Source organism: Pongo pygmaeus, chromosome 16 (assembly GCF_028885625.2).
Source record: "Pongo pygmaeus isolate AG05252 chromosome 16, NHGRI_mPonPyg2-v2.0_pri, whole genome shotgun sequence".
In the NCBI taxonomy this organism is placed as follows: Eukaryota; Metazoa; Chordata; class Mammalia; order Primates; family Hominidae; genus Pongo; species Pongo pygmaeus.
Genome location: NC_072389.2, coordinates 43,124,776 through 43,151,610, shown reverse-complemented (window position 1 = coordinate 43,151,610; position 26,835 = coordinate 43,124,776). Strand labels below are relative to the sequence as shown.

The 26,835-nt window shown below is 38.3% G+C and overlaps 1 protein-coding gene and 1 long non-coding RNA gene across 5 annotated transcripts in view; one reads left to right on the top strand and one right to left on the bottom strand.

Annotated features, from left to right (window-relative positions):
* Positions 1 to 26,835, top strand: part of LOC134738281 (uncharacterized) — a 235,776-nt gene that overhangs the window by 115,778 nt on the left and 93,163 nt on the right. The gene's annotated exons all lie outside the window — the stretch shown is intronic.
* TMCO5A (transmembrane and coiled-coil domains 5A) lies at positions 9,159 to 26,000 on the bottom strand. 4 transcript variants are annotated; one of them, XM_054451923.1, is made up of 13 exons: positions 25,865 to 26,000; positions 25,211 to 25,302; positions 24,344 to 24,534; positions 24,096 to 24,245; positions 23,589 to 23,712; positions 23,163 to 23,213; positions 22,327 to 22,398; positions 19,364 to 19,420; positions 18,839 to 18,898; positions 18,314 to 18,378; positions 17,168 to 17,225; positions 12,867 to 12,907; positions 9,159 to 9,545 (listed from the first exon to the last, which is right to left on the bottom strand). In XM_054451923.1, the coding sequence occupies exons 3-13, from the start codon at positions 24,361 to 24,363 to the stop codon at positions 9,347 to 9,349; spliced, it is 897 nt and encodes a 298-aa protein (XP_054307898.1). In that variant the 5' UTR covers positions 24,364 to 24,534; positions 25,211 to 25,302; positions 25,865 to 26,000; the 3' UTR covers positions 9,159 to 9,346. The 4 variants fall into 4 exon arrangements, with proteins under 4 accessions (XP_054307898.1, XP_054307899.1, XP_054307900.1 ...); XM_054451924.1 differs by having other exon boundaries at positions 25,211 to 25,325; positions 25,865 to 25,963; XM_054451927.1 differs by lacking the exon at positions 9,159 to 9,545 and adding an exon at positions 11,273 to 11,370 and having other exon boundaries at positions 25,865 to 25,998.

Here is a 26,835-nt window from a genome sequence, read left to right as displayed (position 1 = left end):
GATCATATGTTTTTTGTCCTTCATTCTGTTGATATAATGAATCACATTGATTGATTTGTGTATGTTGAACTATCCCTGCATCCCAGCTCATGATATATGATCTTTTTAATGTATTGTTGAATTTGGTTTGCTAGTATTTTGTGGAGGATTTTGCACCAATATTCATCAGATATTTTGGCCTGTAGTTTTCTTTTTTGATGTGTCTTTGTCTGGTTTTGGTGTCAGGGTAATATTGACCTTATAGAATGAGTTTGGAAGTATTCCCTCCTCTTCTGTATTTTGGAATAGTTTGAATAGGATTGGTATTAGTTCATCTTTATTTATTTTTTAATTATACTTTAAGTTCTGGGGTACATGTGCAGAATGTGCAGGTTTATTACATACGTATACACGTGCCATGGTGGTTTGCTGCACCCATCAACCCATAATCTACATTAGGTATTTCTCCTAATGCTATCCTTCCCCTAACCTCCCACCCCCTGACAGGCCCCAGTGTGTGATGTTCCCCTCTGTGTCCATGTGTTCTCTTGTTCAACTCCCATTTATGAGTGAGAACCTGTGGTGTTTGGTGTTCTGTTCCTGTGTTAGTTTGCTGAGAATGATGGTTTCCAGCTTCATCCATGGCCCTGCAAAGTACATGAACTCATCCTTTTTTATGGCTGCATAGTAGTCCATGGTGTATATGTGCCACATTTTCTTTATCCAGTGTAACATTGATGAGCATTTGGGTTGGTTCCAAGTCTTTGCTATTGTGAATAGTGCCACAATAAACATACGTGTGCATTTTTTTTTTTAGTAGAATGATTTATAATCAATTGGGGATATACCCAGTAATGGGATTGCTGGGTCAAACGGTATTTCTAGTTCTAGATCCTTGAGGAAATGCCACATGATCTCCCACAATGGTTGAACTAATTTACACTCCCACCAACAGTGTAAAAGCATTCCTATTTCTCCACATTCTCCCCAGCATCTGTTGTTTCCTGACTTTTTAATGATCGCCATTCTAACTGGTGTGAGATGGTATCTCATTGTGGTTTTGATTTGCATTTCTCTAATGACCAGTGATGATGAGCTTTTTTTCATGTTTGTTGGCTGCATAAACGTCTTCTTTTGGAAAGTGTCTGTCCATATCCTCTGCCCACTATTTGGTGGAGTTGTTTGTTTTTTTCTTGTAAATTTGTTTAAGTTCTTTGTAGATTCTGGGTATTAGCCCTTTGTCAGATGGATAGATTGCAAAAATTTTCTCCCATTCTGTAGGTTGCCTGTTCACTCTGATGATAGTTTCTTTTGCTGTGCTCTTTAGTTTAAGTATATCCCATTTATCTATTTTGATTTTTGTTGCCTTTGCTTTTGGTGTTTTAGTCATGAAGTATTTGCTCATGCCTATGTCCTGAATGGTATTGCCTAGGTTTTCTTCTAGGGTTTTTATGGTTTTAGGTCTTACATTTAAGTCTTTAATCCATCTTGAGTTAATTTTTGTATAAGGTGTAAGGAAAGGATCCAGTTTCAGCGTTCTACATATGGCTAGCCAGTTTTCCCAACAGCATTTATTAAATAGGGAATCCTTTCCCCATTGCTTGTTTTTGTCAGGTTTGTCAAAGATCAATTGTTGTAGATGTGTGGCATTATTTCTGAGGCCTCTGTTCTGTTCCATTAGTCTATATATCTGTTTTGGTACCAGTACCATGCTGTTTTGGTTACTGTAGCCTTGTAGTATACTTTGAAGTCAGGTAGTATGATGCCTCCAGCTTTGTTCTTTTTGCTTAGGATTGTCTTGGCTATATGGGCTCTTTTTTGGTTCCATATGAAATTTAAAGTAGTTTTTTCCGATTCTTTGAAGAAAGTCAATGGTAGCTTGATGGAGATAGCACTGAATCTATAAATTACTTTGGGCAGTATGGCCATTTTCACGACATTGATTATTCCTATCCATGAGCATGGAATGTTTTTCCATTTGTTTGTATCCTCTCTTATTTCCTTGAGGAGTGGTTTGTAGTTCTCCTTGAAGAGGTCCTTCACATCCCTTGTAAGTTGTATTCCTAGGTATATTAATTCTCTTTGTAGCAATTGTGAATGGGAGTTCACTCATGATTTGGCTCTCTGTTTGTCTATTATTGGTGTATCGGAATGCTTGTGATTTTTGCACATTGATTTTGTATCCTGAGACTTTGCTGAAGTTGTTTATCAGCTTAAGGAGATTTGGGGCTGAGACGATGGGGTTTTCTAAATATACAATCATGTCATCTGCAAACACAGACAATTTGACTTCCTTTTTTCGGAATTGAATACCTTTTATTTCTTTCTCTTGCTTGATTGCCCTGGCCAGAACTTCCAATACTATGTTGAATAGGAGTGATGAGAGAGGGCAGCCTTGTCTTGTGCCGGTATTCAAAGGGAATGCCTCCAGTTTTTGCCCATTCAGTGTGATATTGGCTGTGGGTTTGTCATAAATAGCTCTCATTATTTTGAGAAATGTTCCATCAATACCTAGTTTATTGAGAGTTTTTAGCATAAAGCGCTGTTGAATTTTGTCGAAGGCCTTTTATGCATCTATTGAGATAATCATGTGGTTTTTGTCATTGGTTCTGTTGATGTGATGGATTACGTTTATTGATTGGTGTACGTTGAACCAGCCTTGCATCCCAGGGATGAAGCCAACTTGATCGTGGTGGACAAGCTTTTTGATGTGCTGCTGGATTCGGTTTGCCAGTATTTTATTGCGGATTTTCAAATCAATGTTCATTAGGGATACTGGCCTGAAATTTTCTTATTTTGTTGTGTCTCTGCCAGGTTTTGGTATCAGGATGATGCTGGCCTCATAAAATGAGTTAGAGAGGATTCCCTCTTTTTCTATTGTTAGGAATAGTTTCAGAAGGAATGTTGCCAGCTACTCTTTGTACCTCTGGTAGAATTTGGCTGGGAATCCATCTGGTCCTGGACTTTTTTTGGTTGATATGCTATTAATTGCTGTCTCAATTTCAGAACTTGTTATTGGTTTATTCAGGGATTCGACTTCATCCTGGTTTAGTCTTTGGGAGGGTGTATGTATCCAGGAACTTATCAATTTCTTCTAGATTTTCTAGTTTATTTGCACAGAGGTGTTTATAGTATTCTTTGATGTAGTTTATATTTCTGTGGGATCAGTGGTGATATCCCCTTTGTCATTTTTATTGCATCTATTTGATTCTCTGTTTTCTTCTTTATTAGTCTGGCTAGTGGTCTCTCTATTTTGTTGATCATTTCAAAAAACCAGCTCCTGGATTCACTGATTTTTTGAAGGGTTTTTCATGTCTCTATCTCCTTCAGTTCTGTTCTGATCTTAGTTATTTCTTGCCTTCTGCTAGCTTTTGAATTTGTTTGCTCTTGCTTCTCTAGTTCTTTTAATTGTGATGTTAGGGTGTTGATTTTAGATCTTTCCTCTTTTCTCTTGTGGGCATTTAGTGCTATAAATTTCCCTCTACACATTGCTTTAAATGTGTCCCCGAGATTCTGGTAGATTGTGTCTTTGTTCTCCTTGGTTTCAAAGAACTTATTTATTTCTGCCTTCATTTCGTTATTTACCCAGTAGTCATTCAGGAGCAGGTTGTTTAGTTTCCATGTAGTTGTGTGGCTTTGAGTGACTTTCTTAATCCTGAGTTCTAATTTGGTTGCACTGTGGTCTGAGAGGCTGTTTGTTATGATTTCCATTCTTTTGCATTTGCTGAGGAGTGTTTTACTTCCAATTATGTGGTCAATTTTGGAATAAGTGCAGTGTGGTGCTGAGAAGAATGTATACTCTGTTGATTTGGGGTGGAGAGTTCTGTAGATGTCTATTAGATCTGCTTGGTCCAGAGCTGAGTTCGAGTCCTGGATATTCTTGTTAATTTTCTGCCTTGTTGATCCATCTAATATTGACAGTGGGGTGTTAAAGTCTTCCACTATTATTGTGTGGGAGTCTAAGTCTCTTTGTAGGTCTCTGAGAACTTGCTTTATGAATCTGGGTGCTCCTGTATTGGGTGCATATATATTTAGGATATTTAGCTTTTCATGTTGCATTGATCCCTTTACCATTATGTAATGCCCTTCTTTGTCTCTTTTGATATTTGTAACAGTTTAAAGTTTGTTTTATCAGAGACTAGGATTGCAACCCCTGTAGTTCATCTTTAAATGTTTGGTAGAATTCAGGAGTGAAGTCATCAGGTCCTGAGCTTTTCTTTACTGGGAGACTATTTATTACAGCTTTGATCTCAATACTTGTTATTGGTCTTTTCAGGTTTGGATTTCTTCATGGTTGAATCTTGTTAAGTTATTTTTGTTGAGGAATTTGTCAATTTCTTCTAGATTTTCCAATTTATTGGCCTATAGTTGCTCATAGTAGCCACTAATAAATCTTTTGAATTTCTGCAGAACCAGTTGCAACGTCTACTTTTTTCACCTCTGATTTCATTTATTTGGATTGCCTCTCTTTTTTTCTTAGTCTGGCTGCAGGTTTTTCAATGTTGTTTAACTTTTCAAAAAAGCAACTTTTTGTTTCATTGATCTTTTGTATTGTTTTCTTCATTTTGATTTCATTTATTTCTGCTCTGATCTTTATGTTTCTCTTCTACTAATTTTGGGTTTGTTTTGCTCTTGCTTTTCTAGTTCTTCAAGAAGCATCATTTTGTTGTTTATTTAAAGTTTTTCTTCTTTTTTGATATAGGCACTTATAGCTATACATTTCTCTTTTAGTACTACTTTTGCTGTATCCTATAGGTTTTGTTATGTTGTGTTTCCATTATCATTTGTTTCAAGAAATTTTTAAATTTCCTTCTTAATTTCTTCATTGACCTACTAGTCATTCAGGAGCATATTGTTTAATTTCCATGTATTTCTATACTTTCCAAAATTCCTCATTATTGATTTCTAGTTTTATTCCATTGTGGTCAGAGAAGATGGTTGATATTATTTCAATTTTTGAGAATGCTGTTTTGTGACCTAAAATATGGTCTATTCTTGAGAGTGATCCATGTGCTAAGGAAAATAATGTGTATTCTAAAGCCGCTGGATGAAATGTTCTGTAAATATCTATTAGGTTTATTTTGACTACAGTGCAGATTACATCCAATGTTTGTTGGTTGATTTTCTGTCTGGGAGATCTTTCCAAAGCTGAAGGTAGGGTGTTGAAGTCTCCAGGTATTATTGTATTAAGGTCTATCTCTGTCTTTAGCTTTAATAATATTTGCTGTATATATCTGGCTGCTCCAGTGTTGGGTGCATATATTTTTAAAATTGTTGTATCCTCTTGCTGAATTAACCCCTTTATCATTAAGTTGACCTTGTCTCTTATATTTTTACTCTTTAAATCTATTTTGTCTTATATAAGAATAGTTATTCTTGCCTGAAGTGTGTTTCTTTTAGGCAACAGATCTTTGGGTCCTGTTTGTAAATTCATTCAGCCAGTCTATGTCCTTTGATTGGAGAGTTTAGTCCACTTACATTCAATGTTATTATTGATAAGTAAAAAATTACTTCTGCCATTTTGTTATTTGTTTCCTTGTTGTTTTGTGATCTTCTCTTCCTTCTTTCTTTTCTTCCTGTCTTCCTTCTAGTAAAGGTGATTCTGTCTAGTGATATAATTTAGTTTTTCTTTTGCATTTTTTTGTGTATTCATTGTATGTTTTTTGAGATTACCATGAAGTTAGCAAATACTATCTTATAACCCATTATTTTAAGCTAATAACAACTTAACATTACTTGCATAAACAAACATGAAAAAAGAAAACAAAGGCTCTGTTTCTTAACTTTGTACCCCCACTTTTTAACTTCTTGTTGTTTCTATTTATGTTTTATTATACTGTCTATGTTTTGAAAAGTTGTTGTCATTATTATTTTTGATTGGTTCATTGTTTAGTTTTCCTACTTAAGGTAGTATACATACCACAGTTACAATGTTATAATGTTGTGTTTTTCTGTGTACTTACTATTAACAGTAGTTTTGTACCTTCAGATAATTTCTTATTGCTCATTAATGTCCTTTTCTTTCTAACTAATGTACTCCCTTTAGCATTTCTTGTAGGATAGGTCTGGTGTTGATGAAGTCCCTCAGATTTTGTTTGTCTAGGAAAGCCTGTATTTCTCCTTCATGTTTGAAGGACATTTTCACCAGAATACTACAGCAGGATAAATGTTTATTTCCTCTAGCACTTCAAATATATCATGGCAGTCTCCCCTGGTCTGTAGGATTTTCATTGAAATGTCTGCTGCCAGATATATTAGAGCTCCATTGTACATTATTTTTTTCTTTTCTCTTGCTGCATTTATGATCCTTTCTTTATACTTGACCTTTGGGAGTTTGATTATTAAATGCCTTGACATAGTCTTCTTTGGGTTAAATCTGTAGGTGTTCTATATTTGGATATTGATATTTTTCTCTAAGTTTGGGAAGTTCTTTGTTATTATTCCTTTGAATAAACTTTCTATGTCTATCTCTTTATCTCCCCCTTTAAGGCCAGTAACTCTTAGATTTTTTTCTTTTGAGGTTACTTTCTAAATCCTGTAGGTGTGCTTTGTTTTTTATTTTATTTTTTCCTTTTATGTCCTCTGACTGTGTATTTTCAATTAGCCTGTCTTTAAGCTCACTAATACTTTCTTTTGCTTGATCAATTCTGCTATTAAAAGTCTCTGATGTGTTCTTCAGTACGCTAAATGCATTTTAACTCCAGAGTTTCTGCTTGATTCTTTTAAATTATTTTAATCTCTTTGTTAAATTTTTCTGATAGAATTCTGAGTTTCTTCTCTGTGTTATCTTGAATTTGAGTTTCCTCAAAACAGGTATTTTAAATTTCTGCCTGAAAGGTCACATATCTCTGTTTCTCCAGGATTGGTCCCTGGTGCCTTACTTGGTTAGTTTGGTGAGGTCATGTTCTCCTGGATGTTTTTGATGCCTGTAGATGTTTGGTGTTGGGGCATTGAAGAGTTAGGCATTTATTGTAGTCTTCTCAGTCTGGGCTTGTTTGTACCCATTCTACTTGGGAAGGCCTTCCAGATACTCAAAAGGACTTTGATGTTGTGATCTAAGCCATATCTGCTTTAGGGGCCACCCTAAGCCCAGTAATACTGTGGTTCTTGCCAATTTGTAGAGGTACCACCTTGATGGTTTTAAGCAAAATCTGGAAGAATTCTTTGGATTATCAGGCAGAGGTTCTTATTCTCTTTCCTTACTTCCTCCTAAATGAATGGTGTCGCTCTCTTTTCTGAGTCACCTGGAGCTCTGGGTGGTGTAACACAAGTACCTCTGTGGCCAAAACCGCTAGGACTGTGCTGAACCATTAGACCTGAAGCCAGCACAGCACTGGGTCTTACCCAAGTCCTGCTGTAATCACTCCCTGGCTATGGCCTATGTTCACTCAAGGCCCTGGGGCTCTGCAATCAGCAGGTGGCAAAGCAACCAGGCTTGTGTCCTTCCCTTCAGGGTGGTGAGTTACCCCTGGCCCTGTGCATGTCCAGAGGTGCTTTCAGGGGCCAGGGTCTAGAGTCAAGAGCTTTAGAAGTCTACCTGACATTCTATTGTACTGCAGATGAGCTGGCATTCAAACCAAAAGACTCAGTTCTTCCCACTCTTCCCTCCCCTTTCCAAAAGCAGAGATGCCTCACACCATGGCCACTGCCACCATAGGCCTATGGGGAGTACTGCCAGACTACCACTAACGTTTCCTTAAAGAAGGCCCAAGGCTCTTCAGTCAGCTTGTAGTGAATGCTGCCTGGCCTGGGACTTACCCTTCAGGACAGTGGGATCCCCTCTGGCCTAGGGCAGTTCCAGAAATGTATTCCAAGAGCCAAGTCCTGACACTGGGGACCCAAGGGCTCACTCTGTGCTCTACCTCACTGTGACCAAGCTAGAAGACAAAGTCCACTTTGCTTTTTCCTCTGTTTTTCTCAAGTAGAAGGAATCTTGACCCATAGCCACAATAGCTGGGACTATGCTGAGTCTCACCTGAAGCCAGAAATTCTCAGGGTCTCACCTAAAGCCCTCCACATAGTACCTAAGTATCGCTGCTGGTTATTCAGGGCCCAAAGGCTTTTCAGTTAGCAGGTGATGAGTCCTTCCAGGACTGAGTCCTCTTCAAAGTAGCAGGCTCCCTTCTGGCCCAGGGTGTGTCTAGAAATGTCATCTGGGAGCTAGGGCCTGGAAAGGGGGACTCATGACTCTGACTGGTGCCCTATCTTCCCGTGGCTAAGCTGCTATTCAAGATGCAAGACAAAGTCCTCCCAACTTGAGTCCTCCTTGAGCAGTGGGAAACGGTCTCTTTTGGAACCATGAGCTGTGCTGCCTGGGATTAGAGGAGGGGTGATTCCAGCACTCCCTTAGCCACTGTGTAACCACTCCCACTCCCTGCCAAGTCCACTGTGTCTGGGCCTAGTGCAGCACTAGGACTCACCTAGGAATTTCAAGTTTATTTAAGCCTCCAGAGTACTTTAGCTTGGCAGTGGCAAGGCTTGCAGAAACTTAAATTCCGACAGCTGGGATCAGCGATTCTCCTCTCACTAGGGCTGGTTTAAATTATCCCTCTGTGGGCAGATGTCAAGTGAGTTTGGTCTGGTTTTGTTTTCTGTTGTAATAGGGAAGCACTGAGTTCAATTTCTCACAAATGCTGCAGTCTTTCTCTCCCCACCACACAGAAATGCTCTCCACACCACACCCTTGCTGCTGGAGGATGGGGAAGCGGTGGCGTTGGCGATTCCAGACAGTTTTTCCTATCTCTTCCATGTCTCTTTCAGCAATATGAAGTTAAAACTACAGACTGTGAGTGCTCCCCTGATTTTTGGTTCTTAAAAAGGTGCTTTCTTTATGTAGATAGTTGTTAAATTGGTGTCCTTGAAGGGGGATAATTGGTGGAGTCTTCTGATTTCTTGCCTGTCTTATTTATTCATAGACTTTTTATTTTATATTTAAATATGTAAATATAAATACTTATGTATTTGCTATAAATTATCTTAAGCTAAGGTCATTTACAACCTGTGAGTTCTAATATAAGCAGTAAGTAATCTTCTGTATTTCAGGAATCCAGTGTGTCAGATTTTTGAGATTCACTAGAATAATTTATCAATTAACTTTTCTTAGCATCTATATAATTCCCCAAATGGTCAAATTTGTTTACTATCAAGTACTATTCAGCTGATCCACAGAGCCACATAAATCTATTACAGAGCTTTTTACTGGTCAAGGTTAATCCTGGAAAGATGACGTGGTGACAGAAGGTAGTCAAACAGGCAAATGGTGAGGAAAAAACTGAAGCAAATCTCTTTCCGCCGCAAGTTTCATGCCTCCCTTCTACAGGCTCGGATCCCACTTCCCTTCTGTCGCTCAAGGATATTTCTTGGGGAATCAGTGGGGTAACATGTCCTCTGTCTCAAGTGTGAGAGATGGAAAGAAGAAGCATCTGAGCTTCCACAAGGTGCTCCTGCTCAGTACCTTGGGCAGTACATTGACGAGGAGATCTGGATTTATGAATCTTACATGAAAAAACATGTAGCTCAGCAGTCTGATGAAAAATAGAGTGATGAAAAAGAGACAGCAAAAAATCCTAAAAAGAGAATGCCATGAAACTGTTAACCAGAAAGTTAGAAAACTTGAAACAAAAAAATAAATCATACCTGAATGCATATCTGGCTCCTAATTGATATTCAAATGGATTATCACCCCCTTTCCTGACAACCCTTTATAATGGCAGCTCCCCCTCCCATGTTCTGGCCTATTGGTTATTCTCTGTCCATTACCATGTTTTATTTTCTTGGTAGCATTTATCACTAAGATAATTTTGTTCTCTGATTTTTTGTTTTGTTTATTTTTGGTTTTGTTTTGGCAAGTTGTTTTTCAAAACGGTTTCATTGGTTTATAACCCTCTAGCAAGGTATAGGTTTCTGTGGACCCATATCCTCTCCAACACTTGATATTATGAGATTTAAACACTTTTGCTGATCAAATGGGTGTAAAATAATCTCTCTCTGTGGCTTCAATATGCATTTCCCTGATGAGCAATGATGCGAACATCTGTTACAGGTTTATTGGTTTTAGGTGTTTCTTCTTGCCCATTTATCGACAAGGTAGTTTGAGCTTTTCTTATTTATTTGTAAGAGTTTGTTTTACGTTCTTGATATCAATCCTTTTCCATTATGTGTATTGTTATGTATCCTCCCAACTTCATAATTTTCACTTGCTCTAAGATGTTAAAGAAAAATATTCTCAATTTTAATAGGGTCTAGTTTGTCCATCTTTTTTTAATTAGGATCAATGCTTTCTGTGTCCTTTTTAAAAAAATTCCCTATCCCAAGACCTGAAAGATACTTATATTTTTTATTAAAAGTCTATGTTAATTTAAAAATATGTCTACAGATTCTTTGTTACTCCTTCTTTCAAGAGTATTCCCCTCCACTGGAGTTTGGGCTGGATTTAATAACTTACTTTTAAAGAATGGAATATGGTGAAAGTCACAGTATGTAGTGCAGCTTCCTAGATTACACCATAAAGGTATTGCAGTTTCCTGCACACCGTTTGGAGGAAGACAGCAGTCGTGTTGTCAGGACACTCAAGCGGCTTTATGGAAGGGTCCATGCAGTGAGGAACTGAGACTTTGTGTCAACCACCAGAAAAAGCTTGCCAGATGTGCGAGTTAGTTACCTTGGAAATATAACTTCTACCTCCAGCCAAACCTTCTAATGACTGCAATTTTGGTCAACATCCTAACTGCAACTTCCTGACAGATACTAGCTAGAACCACTTGGCTAGTACCACTTGGCCCACAGAAACTGTGCTAATAAATGTTTGTTCTTTGAAGTCACTAAGTTTTGGGGGTAATTTATTATGTAGCATAGAAAATAATACAGAATTTTAAAGATTTTTTTTTTTAGCATTTACATCTTTAACACATCTGGGCTTGCCTTTTGTATATACTGTATTTAGTGATCCAATCTCATATAGATAACCAGTTTTTTCCCTGCTGTTCTTATTGAACAGTTCGTTCTGCCTTTTCCTTTGACATGCAGTCACTGTCACATACCAAAGTTTGCTATGTGCACAATTTCTGAACTCTTTGTTCCATTCTACTAGGCAGTTTTCCTATTCCTGTCCCAATACCACACTATAATAATTACTATAGCGTCATAGTAAGTCCTGATATCTGGAAGGGCATGTTCCCCACTCGCTGCTCTTTAAAACTGTCCGGGTTATTCTTGACCCTTTATTCTTCCATATAGAGTATATTTTAAAATTATTTTATTCAATTCCATGAAAAACAATTTGGAGAGTCTGACTGAAATTGAGTTGAATTTATTAATCATTTGGAGACAATTCTTACTTTTTTGATATGAGTTTCTATCCATGATTATGTTGTCTTCTTCCATTCATGTTATCTGTAACATTTTGTAATAATTTTTTACAAACCTTATGGTGGTCTTGATTTTTTTTTCTTTCAACTGATGAGTTATTTAGGCCTTATGGCTTTAATATGATTTGCATGAGGAAACCTTCCCCATTTCTTTCCGGTATTATTCTTAACCAGCTGTTTTGGGATGCCTCTGCCCCAGGACAAATTCACTATTCACCCTTAAAGGTCAAAAACAGCCTCTTCCCCTCTACTTTTCTCAAGTTTGCTGCTATGGCTGATCTTGGTGACAGGAGCCAGCACTCATTTCAGTACATCACCTTGGTCAAAATTAGAATCAGAAGCCCTTGACAAATCTTCCCACCACTCTCCATGAAATTTGAGCCAATACGCATTAGAAGGTTTTGGGATTGCATTCCCAGGGAAAATCCTAGGAGTAGCCTAGTTTTCTTGTCTCTTGAGTTAGTGCCCAATGTACCAGTGCCCCACAAGATGTTGAAGCAGAATGAGAGGAAAGACATTTATAGTTTGACATGATTAGCTAGACTTTCAGGATCTCTTTTCTAAGATTTCCTTCAGGATATCCAGTCTCTTTAGGCAGACAGTCCTTATTCTAGAAATCCACACAGTCAATTCCATGGTGGGCCCTTGGGTTGGAGTACAAGAGAACAAACTAGGAGTTCTAGAGAAAATTCTGCTAGTTGTTTCAGGAATATTGTATTTAGGAATATTAAAAGATGTAATATTTCATTTATCTGGTATGAAGGGGTATTCTACTTAAGCAAATTTTCTAGACAGTTGGAGCTGACCTTTAAGCACCAATAATTTTATGTTAAACATTTTGATGGAACTCTCTCTAAATCATATTTCATACCATTTTGAATATATGTTTCTTTATGCCTTCTTAAACAGATTATATTGAATATAATTTGACCTTTTCTTGAAAATGTAGGAGCTTCATGAATACCAATTTTACTTTGCTATCACAGTGATTCCCTCAGGATGAGTATGTACTCAGGTGTTTGAATCTTAAATTTTTATTCAATTTAACAAGTATTTTCAAGCAACCATTATGTGTTGGTTACTGTTAGATGCTCTTTCTCATAATGCTTGTCTCTCTTCTATCTCTTATTAGGCCGTGGTATACTAGCATGTGACAGTCTTCATTCTAATCTACCAATGCTGCTAGGAAACCAGATACATCAAGCTAACCCAAATTGTTAAAGGGAAAAGGCAGTAAATAAGAGATTTGCCACATCTCTTTTACATAATCAAATTTGTATTTCTTAATACCACAAGGCTGTTGATTTTTAATAATGGAAAGTTGAGATTATTAATTACCTTTAAACAAGTAAGTCATAACATTAGAATTGAGAAATACAAAGACATTAGTTTGCTGACTTGTGTGTGTGTGTGTGCACATGCATGTACAATGTTCTCCTTGTCTAGACTTTTCCCTCTGCCAGGATAGCTAAATAGGGCTCCCAATTTTATAGGAAGTTTACTTGAAGATATTTTACTTACTTTTTACTGAATAATGTTGCTGTCTTTTGGGTAGGAGTACCCTGGAAGAAGAAAGGATATTGATAAATAAGCAATTTCTGGAGGCTATTATCATTGTCCAATAATATTTAGTGAGCCATTAGTTATATGTTATTTAGATAACTTTAACAAATTCTTTTTATATGCATAAACACATATAATTTTCAGGCCAAAATTTTAAAATATATTTATTATTATTGTTATTTGTCCTACCTTTTTACATATTTATATGACTAAACTAAGGCACAGAAAGGCAAAGTATGTTGCCCAAGGTCACATAGCTAAGTTAGTGGCAGGATTGGTCCTGGAACCTGGATTCTCTGACTCCATGTTCTTGGCTCTCTCAACTATACCATTCTATCTTCTGCTCAGCCAGTAACCCTTACAGAAGCTTATAGGCTAAGAAAACTATATAAACATATCTTAAGAGATAAGTCTTAAAAGCTATAAAAATCTAAAGATGAGTGAACAAGTTTGGCTTCATCCCTGGGATGCAAGGTTGGTTCAACATACACAAATCAATAAATATAATCCATCACATAAACAGAACTAAAAACAAAAACCCATGATTAGCTCAATAGATGCAGAAAAGGCCTCTGATAAAATTCAACATCCCTTAATGTTAAAAACTCTCAATAAACTAGGTATTGAAAGAATATACCTCAAAATGATAAGAGTCATATATGACAAATCCACAGCCAATATCATACCAAATAGGAAGAAGCTGGAAGCATTCCCCTTGAAAACTGGCAGGAGACAAGGATGCCCTCTCTCACCACTCCTATTCAACATAGCATTGGAAGTTCTGGCCAGGGCAATCAGTAAAGAGAAAGAAATAAAGGCTATTCAAATAGGAAAAGGGAAGTCAAATTATCTTTGTTTGCAGGTGACATGATCCTATACCTAGAAAACCCCATCATCGCAGCCCAAAAGCATCTTGAGCAACTTCAGCAAAGTCTCAGGCTACAAACTCAATGTGCAGAAGTCACAGCATTCCTATACACCAACAACGGTCAAGCAGAGAGCCAAATCATGAATGAACTCCCATTCACAATTGCTACAAAAAAATAAAATACCTAGGAATACAGCTTACAAGGGAAGTGAAAGACTCCTTCAAGGAGAACTACAAACCACCACTGAAAGAAATCAGAGAGGACTCAAACAAATGGAAAAACATTCCATGTTCATGGATAGAAAGAATCAATATCATGAAAATGGCCATACTGTCCAAAATTATTTCTAGATTCAATGCTATTCACATTAAACTACTATTGACATTTCTCACAGACTTAGAAAAAAATGGTTTTAAAATTCATATGGAACCAAAAAGAGCTCTAATAGCCAAGACAATCCTAAGCAAAAAGAACAAAGCTGGAGGTATCACGCTACCTGACTTCAAACTATATTACAAGGCTACAGTAACCAAAACAGCATGGTACTAGTACAAAAACAGACACATAGACCAATGAAATAGAAAACTCAGAAATAAGACTGCTCACCTACAACCATCTGATCTTCAACAAACCTGACAAAAACAAACAATGGGGAAAGGACTCCCTATTCAATAAATGGTGCTGGGAAAACTGGCTACCCATACACAGAAAATTGAAACTGGACTGCTTCCTTACATAATATTCAAAAATTAACTCAAGGTGGATTATAGACTTAAATGTAAAACCCAAAATAGTAAAAACCCTAGAAGAAAATCTAGGCAATATGATGGACATAGGCATGGGCAAAGATTTCTTGATGAAAATGTCAAAAGCAATTGCAATAAAAGCAAAATTAGACAAGTGGGATATACTTAAACTAAAGAGCTTCTGCACAGGAAAATAAACTATCATCAGAGTGAGCAGACAACCTACAGAATAGGAAACAATTTTTGAAAACTATGCATCTGACAAATGTCTAATACCCAGAATCTACAAGGAACTTAAACAAATTTACAAGAAAAAAACAACCTCACTAAAAAGTGGGCAAAGAACATGAACAGACACTTCTCAAAAGAAGACATACATACAGCCAACAAACATACAAAAAAAGTTCAACATTACTGATCATTAGAGAAATGCAAATCAAAACCACAATGAAATACCATCTGACACCAGTCAGTATTGCTATTATTAAAAAGTCAAACAACAACAGATGCTGGTGAGGTTGCAGAGAAAAAGGCATGCTTTTACATTGTTGGTGGGAGTATAAATTAGTTCAACCATTGTGGAAGACAGTGTGGCAATTCCTTAGAGACCTAGAGGCAGAAATACCATTTGACCCAGCAATGTCATTACTGGGTATATACCCAAAGGAATATAAATCATTCTATCATAGAGACACATGCACACAAATATCATTGCAGCACTGTGCACAGTAGCAAAGACATGGAATCAACCTAAGTGCCCATCAATGATAGACTGGATAAAGAATATGTGATACATATACATCATGGAATACTATGCAGCCATAAAAAGGAATGACATCACGTCCTTTGCAGGGACATGGGTGGTATTGGAAGCTATTTTACTCAGCCAACTAATCCAAGAACAGAAACCCAAACACTGCATGTTCTCACTTATAAGTGGGAGCTGAATGATGAGAACACATGGACACATGCAGGGGAACAACACACACTGGAGCTTGTCAGTGGGGTTGAGGTAGTGGGAGGGAGAGCATCAGGAAGAATAGCTAATAGATGCTGGGCTTAATACCTAGGTGATGGGATGATCTGTGCAGCAAACCACCATGGAACACGTTTACCTATGTAACAAACCTGCACATCCTGCACATGTACCCCTGAACTTAAAAGTTGAAGAAAAAAATAAATCTAAAGATGAGGCTATGTCCTGTATTTCTGTGGCATTCTTATTTCAAAATATTTTCTCAGTTATTTCATTGTCCTTTAACCTTCCTTGTGAGATAAAAAGAGGAATTATGATCACATTTTAGAGCAAGCCAGGCATGGTGGTGGGTGCCTGTAGTCCTAGCTACTTGGGAGGTTGAGGTGGGAGGAACCCTTGAGCCCAGGAGTTCACGACCAGCCTGAACAACAACCTGAGACTTCATCTTTCTACTAAAAAAAATTAGAGCTGTGGAAATGAGGCTCACAGAATTTGAATTAGAAATAAACTTTTAGGATTACAAATTTTGATCTATAGTTTGAGTAAGATTACATGGCCTGCCAAACAGTCAGTTCTCAGGCATCCTCTCTCCAAAGCTGCTTAGACATCACTAGGTCATTGAACCATCATGGGACCCTGATGAGCTTGATGTAGACAACTTTATTTTTTTCCTCTGATACATAGTTAGAATGAATATTTTGATGAGCTGTGGGGAGAGATGGTAGGACACATTGGAGATGTCAAAAACTTGGTTCTACAGAAGTGGGTCGAGTTAATTTCAGGGATTTTGTTTACTAAGCAGAATATGCAAGCTTCGGGGCCAGAATGACTTGTTCAGTACTCTAAGAACCATGGACATGGCCTAACATATATCCAAACATTTGGATGACCCAAGCACAATGGCCAATATTTGATATTTGCTTTTAAGGAAGTGATTAGTTCTCTTTTCTGAGTATTTATCTTGATTATCTGTAATTTCTGATGTTTGTCAACCTGGACTCTAAAGCCAATATAAATTACAAAATTAAAGCCCAACCAAAGTTTAACTTTAACCTTTTATCCTTGCTGCCACAAGACATCAGGCAGGCCAAGAGGATTGGTGCTCTGTATGAAATTGTTCTGTTTCCTTCAGACCTTTACATGTGTGCTGGTGGCTTGGCTATGTTAAATATGAACAGACACTGAAACTCTGTCATAAAGAAGGAATAGCTTTCTATGTTTTAACTCACAGGCCAATTCTGACTAGATGATGACAGATGGTGGGTGCTCTGTGTTGTGAGAGATTAGGGACCATGTCAAGATCATTAGGAAAGAGTACTGTGATTGTAGGAGATGGAAGAGGTGGTGTATGTGCCCTGTATTGGCCTCTTTCTATAGAGCATACCCTCAATTAAGGTTGCTTCTTGCTTCCATTCTGAGTTCTCTTAGGTCTTCGGCTAGTTTTTTGAGAGCCTGTTATTTGTATGGCTGAATGAGAAGAAAGTAGATTGTTCCTTAGAGTCTAGTTTGTTTGTTTAGGGTTGGAATGCTCTGTAATTATAGCTGGTACTGTTCTTGGAAAATGCGCATGGCAAGATTGGGTATATATTTGGTGCCTTATAGTTTGCTGGAGATGTCTTTGAAAGGCAATGACACTGTGAGGAGCTGAAGAGAGACTGGAGTGTTTACCTTATTATTTTGGCTGGTATGCTCTTTTCCCACAGGGTTCATGCTCACGAGTTTTGATCTATGAAGATAACAGCCAGGACAGAAATTGAACAAAGTGCACTAAAATATTCATACTACACTATGGTTATTTTAAAAAAGCTTTATATTCTAAATCTGTACTGTCCAATATTGTAACTACTGTCTACCTATAGCTATTTAAATTAATTAAAGTTAAAATTAATTTCCTCAGTTGAGTACATCTTTTATGCACTCAATTGCCATATGTAGTTAGTTTTACCTACTAACTAGCGCAGATAATTCTACTAGGCAACCTGTTCTAGAATCTTGGCTTAACAGTCAAGCCATAAACCAATGTTCAGCAGGGATCTTGAGTGACTTGAAGGTGTCTTTTAGGAGCAAGGACCTACAAGTCCTAGGATCCTGGACTATATATATACATAGAGGCTATATGCAGTTTTGATCTCTTGTTTTTGTTCTAACGATTTAAAAATATTTCATAAATAGAAATATTTCTTGACTGCATTAAGATTTAACTTACAAAGGGGATCAAGAAATGGAGATGAGGTTTTTGGTTTGGATTTCTCACCATTTAGACTCTTGACAAACTCAGTGTATTTTGAGGAGTGCTTTCCCTTTATAATTTCTAATTTTAAATGTTCGTAGTTCAATACAGTGTACAGTTGATTTATATAATGTGGTAGCTGTAGTATGAGTCTAGAGATTAGTTTCATGCCTATCCCATATGGTTGGGTGTCCATATATTTGGGGGAAGTGAGGATAGTATTAATTAAAATGCCTTTTTGTGCTAAATAAGGAATACCCTACTTATCAAGGTGACTGACCACCAACTCTTTTGAAAGTACATGTGTTTACTCTTAATATCAACCCGAATAATAATGTGATAATGTGATAAAATTATGAAGGGAGATGTGTTTCTGTGGTCTTTTTAGAAGGATGGGAGGATGACTGGAAGTTTTAAGTTGGTGTGATCTACCAGGGTCAACCAGATCACTAACAGAGAGCAAAGAAATGTGGTATTGGGACTCATTGAATTCCAAATAGAAATTGGTCTGAGAACTGTTTGCTCTGACTCAGGCTGAGATGGAGTTTCTACCAAAACCAGCATGTTCCTTTGCCAAAGCTCACACTTCTCTCTCAAGGAACCGAGCCTCTAGTTCTTCTTCTATTTTCTTCAACGTTTCCTGGTACTTCTTCAAAGAGAAACAAAGGAAGCCACAGTTACTACTTAGAAGATTTATAATTTTTCTAAGCATAATAAGCACTTGTTATTACGCGATACCATGAATGCTTGGTATTCCCACTGCCACCTTCTCTGCTTTCATAAACCTCACCCCACCACTACTATTGATCGCTCACTATGCCTTACCACTGGATAGGTTTCTGGGCATCATTGACATTATGAATAGCAGAAGTGTAAATTATTAACTTAACAGCACAGAGAGTGGGACAGCAGGGCAGGAATTCCCGGGGAGACAATGACAAATAGAGTGATATTGGTAGTGAGGTGGGGTGCTGATGACCTTAAAGTCTCCTAGTAGTGCCACCTTGAACTGTTGAAATTGCTCTGGACAGTATTCTTTGAAAACCCTGGTTCTATTTCATCCTGTACCTTAATAAACCCTTTGCTATCCCTTTACCAAGAAGCACTACCTTTATGTAGAGGGCTTGATCTTCACAGAGCTGGGTCACAAATGCATATTCCTTCATTACCTGGGAAATCAAAATTTGGTTGTAAATATATTTCAGTAAATTGCTATAAGAACACAAGCATACTTGTTTCCTCTTGGATCCCAGCTCCTAAATGTGGTTTTCTAATTGTTCTAAATATGTTTTCTTTTTTGCTGTACAGATAAATGTATTTCCCTTTTTTAGGGTAAATAAGCTAAGTGGGAGTTATTGGTCAAAGGTGGAATTTGGGGGCAGTTGGGAGAGGAATAGATAGATACTAATATTTGTGAGATACAAACTGTAGCGTGTATTCTGTAAAAAAAAAAAGTTGAAGAGAAAGTAACCTCAGGGATTGTGCTTATTTTCCTTTTCTTTACCCCTCCCTAGCCCCATCGTGTCTTGGATCTGGAACCTTAATGTAAATCAACCATTTGAGAAATAGATTGTCTGACCAAAGATCACATTTCCCTTTTTGGGGAGAAGTCACATTGAAGTTCCTGCTGTTACCTTGAGCAGCTCCTTCTCTTGGCGTGCATAGGAAGCTTCCAGCTGTTGTAACTTAGCCTAAAGAAAGCAAAAGAGACTGCTAACTCGGCAAGGTAAAAGCTGTGCAGGAATGGAATGCTGTCACCAAGGTGGCCTCAGGAGCTGTGAGGAGCCTCAGGGCCACGACTTCACACGTCTCCTGATGGAGGAGTTAAACCACCAAGCACCCTTTGCAGCCGCTTGGTAAACTTGCTCTTTTATACTCCTTACCTTTTAGCCTTCATTTGGTGCTACCTTCACCCCTAAACTTCAATTCTGAGCTTCCTACTCTTACTTAGCCATTTCTCTTAAAAATAATACCAGTTTTGAAAAACTTCACTCTTCCTTTTCCTTTTAATATAGTCGGTCAGACTCTAAGGTGTTTGTTCACTCCTTTCTCCCTGCCTGTATGCCTTGCTCGCCCTTTTATTTCCTTCAATACTTGGCAAAAGACCATTCTATATTAGCCGCTATGCTGGAGTGAAGCATGTGTGTGTCAGGAGGCAGGAGGTAGTACTTAGGATACAGTAGTAGACAGGATGGACATTGTAGTAGGAGCTGGCATTGTAGTAGGGAGACACAACAAATACATCTACATAATAATGGTATGTGCTATGAAGGAAACAAAAGCGTTAATGTTTAAAGATAGTGATGGTAGTGGTGGTGTGAGAGGAGGTGGTAGGTGGTTGGCAAAGGCCTCTCTGATGTGATGATACTTGAGCTAAAGCCTAAATGATAAATGCTAGCTAAATGGAAATTTGGAAGGAATCTGTTCTCTGTGAAGGGTATGGCAAGGGCCAAGACCATGAGGTTATCACAGATTTGGCTTGTATGAAGGAGTTGTGTGGCCACAGCATAAGAGAAATTGGTAGGTAGGAGACAAGGTGGGATAAGGTAGACAGGGGCTAGATTGTGCAGGGCCTTGTGGCTTCTAAAAGGATTTCGGTTCTTCTAATTGCAGTGAGAAGGCAGGAGAGGCTTGAAGTCTAAAGACACAATCTGATTCATGTTTTTAGAGAATAGCGTTTTCTGTGTCTGAAAAAAAGGATTGTTTGGGTACGAGAGTAGAAGCAGGGAGACTGGTTGAGAGGTGACTCCTGTTGTCCCGGTAAGGGGTTATGGTGGCTTGCAAAAGGATAATAGTAACAGAAGTGGTAGAGAAGAATGGATGCATTTGGGAGATAATTTGGTGGAAGAGCAGACATGACCATTCTTCCTTCCCTTTTCAGCTCTGCTGTTCCCACTTTGATCTAGGTGCCATTATTTCACATCCAGATTCTTCTGAGAGTTGCTTCACTCTTCAGTCAGTTACATCCAGGACCAGTTAGCCAAATGTGCTAAGGGATATATATAGTTTCAAGCCAATGGTGTGAGTCACAATGGGTTGAATTAGGCACCCCATTAAGCTGCTGCACTGATTACTAGCATGCCAGAGGAACAGAAGCAAAAGAGATTCTGTACATTTCACAGAATTAGAGATATCACCTGATAATTCAATAAAATAGGTGGGCAAAGAGTGGTTCAAAGGATTAAACATATTCTAGAACTCTTTAGGGCTAGCCAGCAAAATAATGGCCATTATTCTGACTAACACTAGACTTTATTCTCTATCATCTGACATAGTGAGTGCAGCCAGACTTAAAGTGTCACCACTCAATTCTGGCTGGGCTTATTTTCGGGGAAAAAGAATTGATCTTGGAAGAAAATCAGTGTCCTGACCACTGCAATCAGATGGCAAGTACAGTCAGGGGTCTTTATAGCTCTTCCTAATTTTGGCTCCAATTTCTTCCTGATTTCTCTCTTCCAGATAACTTACCTGAATGAGCACAGCCAAGCAAGCTTATTTGGTGGCTTTAGACTTCCTATTTTTGTGGTCATCAAAACTAAATTGGCCAGCAGAAGATAGGGGAGTAATTATCCATACTTTCATTTTCTATTTCTATTTTCTATGTATCCAAATCTTCAGAGGCTTCATACACACAACCAAGTGCAGGCTTTAGAGGGTAGAGAGAAGTTAGATAAGGCAAAGACAATGATGTAATTCTAGAGAAGGTGTCAAAAAAATCAAATGACGAGTTAATGGGTGCAGCACACCAACATGGCACATGTATACATATGCAACAAACCTGCACGTTGTGCACATGTACCCTAGAACTTAAAGTATAATAATAAAAAAATTTATCTGCTCTCTGAAGAAAAAGTCTCTGCAACACAATATGTCAGTGTTGGCAAAATGGCACTTGTACCCCATGAGTATACGCAAAAAATTTCTCTCTCTCTCTCATCAAATAGGTTGTGGTTGGTCTCAGGTTCTTAGCTCTGGAACACAATTAGAGACATGCCAAGCAGAGTATGATGTGCTTAGCAGGTAGTGGTCACACTAAATAGTTGAGTGACTAATTGAACCCTTTTCTAGATTGGAATCCATGACAGGGTACATAAATTGCTGAGCACTCAGTAGACTTACAAATCCTAGTTCAGCCTCTGTGAATTCATACATGCACCTCAGCAAGAATTTTAAATAATAACGTAAAACTTATGCAACTTTTTGAAGTTGCGGCCATCCAAAAAAGGAGAGGATATTTTTTTATACACAATTTCATTTAATCTTGAAACTGAGGCTGAGAGGGAGTAATTAAATTACCCAACTTCACACACCAAATTATGTGCTGTGGCTTTAAACTGGGGACTTTAACTGCCCCAAATGTTACATATGCATTTGTGCCCTGCTCTTCCTAACAGAAGAGAGAACAATAAATAAGACTAAAGAGTGACATTCCTTACTAAGGGCAGAGAAGAATTCAGCACTCAGTGGCTCAAGCTTAAGCTTGACATGGGGGAAAACTACCAAGAATTTGTCACAACGTTGACAATGATTTCCAGCTTAACAGCTTGTTTTCCTGGTTACATAGCCCAACCACATTTAGGATTGTTTTTTCATTTACCTTTGTCTCTTGTAGGGCTCCATCTGGACTGCTTTGTTCACAATTGGTTATCTTTTGTGATTTCCTTGTAAGCTATAGTTTCAAATAAAAAATATACTAAATTAACAGGTATAGAAGGCAAAGACTTTCTCTGGTGTGTGGAGATTAGTAACTATGGCCTTTACAAAACTTTTCAGGACATGGTCCTTTGGTAGATATTTGGTGACCTGTGGAAACATCTTTGTTCTACCTCCATCTTCTTCTCACTAGTCTTGGCCACTGATGCTAGAGTCCACTCAAGGCAGGAGTACTTTCCTGAACCCCTAATTCATGCTGGATTACTCAGGGATACAGCCCTCTACAGTAGAAGGCTACTTTATACTCATGGGTTAGAGAGTAAGCTAGTCATTGGAAGCCCACTGTATTCTGAGGAGGTATTGAGGTATTGGAAATGGCTAGACAAGAAAAAGGAAATCCTTGGGGATTAAGTTAATTATTGTTGTTGTTGTTTAAAAGGTCTCTGTTGAAAGTAAAATTAACCTCTCACCACAAAGGTTCCAGTCAATGACTTCAACAGAGTATCTGATGGAATCCATTTTCTGGTGATAGAATGAAGAACCCATGAGATTACTAAATATTCCAACCATTCCTTTCCCCTCTTGCTTGCAGAGAAAATCTATAACATTTAGGTCATGAATCTTGGCCTCAGGAGAGTGGATTAGAGAGTAGTATGCACTCCACATACAGGCCTCTCTGACTTATGGTGGGTTCCTCTATGATCACTTCCCCCAAACCTTGCCTCTTTGATGAATGGAGCTGCTGTGGGGGCACTGGAGAACACAAGTACCCCACCTCACCTTTTGTTGAAGTTCTGTTATACTGTGGACCAACGTCTTATTCTTCCTTTCCTGTGAGAGAGAAATAACAGTGTAAATCTGCCTCTGTACTCCATCTGTTCTTATTCAGTTGATTGCTGTCCATTTTACCCCAGCTATATTTTCCTGCAGTAACTTGACCTTATTTGCATAATGTCACGTGTATATTGAAATCAAACCACAGGTGAAATACAGGGATATAGATGCCCATCTGCAGGGCTTCCCAATGATTAAACATTGCCCAAGAAGCCAGACACATCCCCTTCCATGCATGGACAAATTCTATCATGACTTTTGAGGTGACTACTCTTCATGTATAAAAAGGAGAGACAAGCTTATCTGATAATTGATGAAGGATGGAATGAGGAATGCAACCTATTAAATGGCTCTTCCCAACTTCTTGCTTACGAGTCTGGCTGTTTCTTCCTCCAGCTCCTGCAAAGCTCTTTCCCTTTCCATCGTGGTGTGGTTCTCCTTCTCCCACTCTTCATCTTCCACCAGGTCCCCCATCTGAATGGTTTCACTTTCCAGCCTGGACAACACAAGCACATGCCATGAGGACCCATGCTTGGCAGTTTCAGAACTGATAAAACACAGATATCAGATATAAGGGAACTTCAGGGACAGTGTACATGAATCTCAAGCTGAAAACTCTTCCTTACTGAATCCATAAAGCAGGAAGACCTGCCTGATTCCTAAGCCAAACACACCAGTGTTCTCTCAACTCCATCTTTTAGGAAACTATTTGAAACTTGCTGTGCTTCAGTGTTCAAGAGAAATGTCAAAGAATGAAGAATTAACTTTTCGCCACACAAGATAGAGGTCTCTAGAGCAAGCAGGAAAATTCAGTTTTGGTTTTGGTCCTCCACCTCTTCTTTGGATTGGGAACTTCCCTCATGAAACCTTAATACTCACCTCTGAATCTTATCTTCTCTCTCTTGGATTTTGAGAAGAAGTTTCTGATTTGCTTCATCTATTCTCTGCATATCCCTTTCAAGGTCCATGTTCAAACTGATAATGTTTCTTTTTGACTGAGCCAATCTTAAGATTTCCATTTTCTCCGACCTATAGATTCAGCCCCCAAAATGAACAAGGGCCAGTTATCTCAAGATCAATAATCATTGGGCCAAAAAGGATATTTAGAAGACATCTAGTTTATTAACCTTGCTCTCTCTGGGGGCATACCATTTTCATTCTTGAAAAATTATGTTTCTTCATCATGCTCTACAACTGTTTCAATAATTCTCAGCTCAGTCAGCAAGGGTCTTTCCCAGGCTTTCTCATCCAAAGTGCTCAATCTAATAGTGCACCTCCACTCTGGTTTCATAAGATGCTTTGCTTCTTTAAATAATCCCTTGCATTGAAGAGAAATGTTTCTCTTGGCAATCTTTTGTTAGATAAACAATTCAGAAAACCTGCTCATACAGTACACATTTATTGAACACTTTTATCTAAGCACCTGGCACATCACTTCTGGTTGGGCCTGGCTTTCTGCAGAGCCACAAGGGGTTTCCACCAGCATGAGAGGGCTTCAGTCTTTCCCTTCCTCCTCCCACCTCAACACCTCTCCCTCACTTGCCTGCTACAAAGTTTGAAATTTTTGCCATGACAGTCATTCCATTGAGCACACCCACATAGGCTCTAGGCAGAGCTTTCAAAAAATGCAAACATCTTTTTGAAGTAAATTTAAATGAAATAATGGTAACTCTAGAGTATTTTGGAAAGGGTACATGGGAGGCTCTTGATATATTTTTCTTTTTCTTCTAATGTAAATTAATTCATTGGTTTGTGTTTGAATTGATTAACCACAATTAGTGTAGTGAGGCACAGGGGCTTTTGTTTTAGATAGGAATGAAGGATAATATTGGAAAGTTAAGTCCTATCTTGGAAGGGCTTGCTTGGATGGGGGATTTACAGTAATCACTTCAGGAGGGTATGGCATGCTTGGGGTAGGGTGTGGAGGTGGGTGCGTAACAGGAGTAGAAGGGGAGAAGGAGGCTGGAAGATGAGGAAAGGGGTCAATAGCAAACCTGCTTTACACCTTGGTCTCTGGATATGGCTTTGCATAATCATGACTACTTAATCCAGCTGATCTTTCTTGTGTCCTTCCATTGTAGATTCCCTAAAATGCCAACAGAGATGTATCTAATGAATTGGAAAAATGGGTTCATTTATGAATAGAGTAACTAGAGAAGAGTCCCAAAAAGTAGAAACCAAATTAAGTGAACTCATTTTCTCCCTCTAATCCCCACATTTTAACCATGACAAAACTCAGCCCTTTGATTCTTCTGCCCATGATCTGATTATACCCTATTAAAGATACAGTCAGGATACAGAGATAATGCTGGAATATATGTCCTATTAATAGATATAGTCAGAGATGGTTTATCAACATAAAACCCTGTGAAAGTTTATACAAGACAATATAAAGAAATAGAGATAATCAATAAGTCTCTTTTTGCTCTAGGCCAGTTGCTTTCCATTAAGCTCCATGGGCATGGATGTAGGTTTACAACTGCCCTGAAAAATAATCTTTGCTCTCTATCTTGGCTTATGCCAGAATTTCCAGATATTAAGATTTTTAGTATTAAAGAGGGCTCAGAAAACCAAGTACATGTAAATCATTTATCTCTCCCTTCCCCTTAGTTTCTTTTTTTCCCCTTTATTTCTTCTACAAACTCTACCTCCCCCTTCTGGTGTGTCTTGTCTTCCTGATCCTTCCCTAGTCAATTAGCTTCTGAGGAGTCTAATCTTTCTCCACTGGAACTATCCAATAGAATCTCAGAACATTCTGAGAGGTCATGACTTTTCTTTTGACATAGGATGGGTGGGGCAACATGTCATAGTGGGGTGGGTGGCAATGGTTTCTCATCATTTGTGTAGAGTCCAGAGCCTAGATAAGTGTGCGGATTTCATGACCAAGTCTGCCCTAGGTAGCAGTAGGTTCAATGGATTTGATTTCTGGGCCGTTTGAAGGGGCAACCTCTATCTTTTATTTCTCTGGCAGATAAAGCTCTCTTCCTGCCTCAGTGTGACTAAAATGGAAAGTCTAGGTCCTTTGGCCAGCAGTCTAATTTCATCATGTAGCCAACTAACTACTCATTCATTCAACAAACAGTGAAACACTGAATGAGCACGATGTGTATCTTCTAGGCTCTGTTCTAAGCACTGGAGGGAAAGAGTGAAAAAAGCAGCCAAAAGCCCTTGACCTCATGAAGTTTATATTCTAAGATGTGTGTGTGGGTGGGGGGAGGGGGGGGACTGGTAACACAATCAATAAAATAAAATTATTTTTACTTCATATGATAAAAGAGGAGACTGCTGAAACTATACCCCAAAGAGTTAAAGAAACCAGTGACTAACAGAAATTCTTGAGCTTGCAGAATAGCAGATAGGAAAATAAACAACTTGCTGAAATGCTGAAACTCCCTCTATTTGAGAGATTTCAAAACAAAAAACCTGGCTGAAATTGGTTGGAACCAATAAGGCCAACAGGAGTCTGTGCAGAACAAGCTTACTGATGTCACAGCTTGAATTTCCACTGCATGTTTTATACTAATTTCCCCTGAATTTGCACATGGGACCCATAAGGAGGCATGAAGAGATAATCGTGCATGCCTGAGGACTTTCCAGACCTTCCCTTTTCTTCTACCAG

Excerpts from the sequence above, each read along its gene's own strand:
- TMCO5A (XM_054451923.1), bottom strand. The coding sequence starts at position 24,363 with ATGCCCCCAGAGAGAGCAAG. Across the intron at positions 23,713-24,095 it reads AGAGAAGATAAGATTCAGAG|GCTGGAAAGTGAAACCATTC; the intron begins GTGAGTATTAAG and ends TGTGTTGTCCAG. Across the intron at positions 17,226-18,313 it reads CGGTTCCTTGAGAGAGAAGT|ATCAAAACTCGTGAGCATGA; the intron begins GTGAGCTTTGGC and ends TTATCTTCATAG.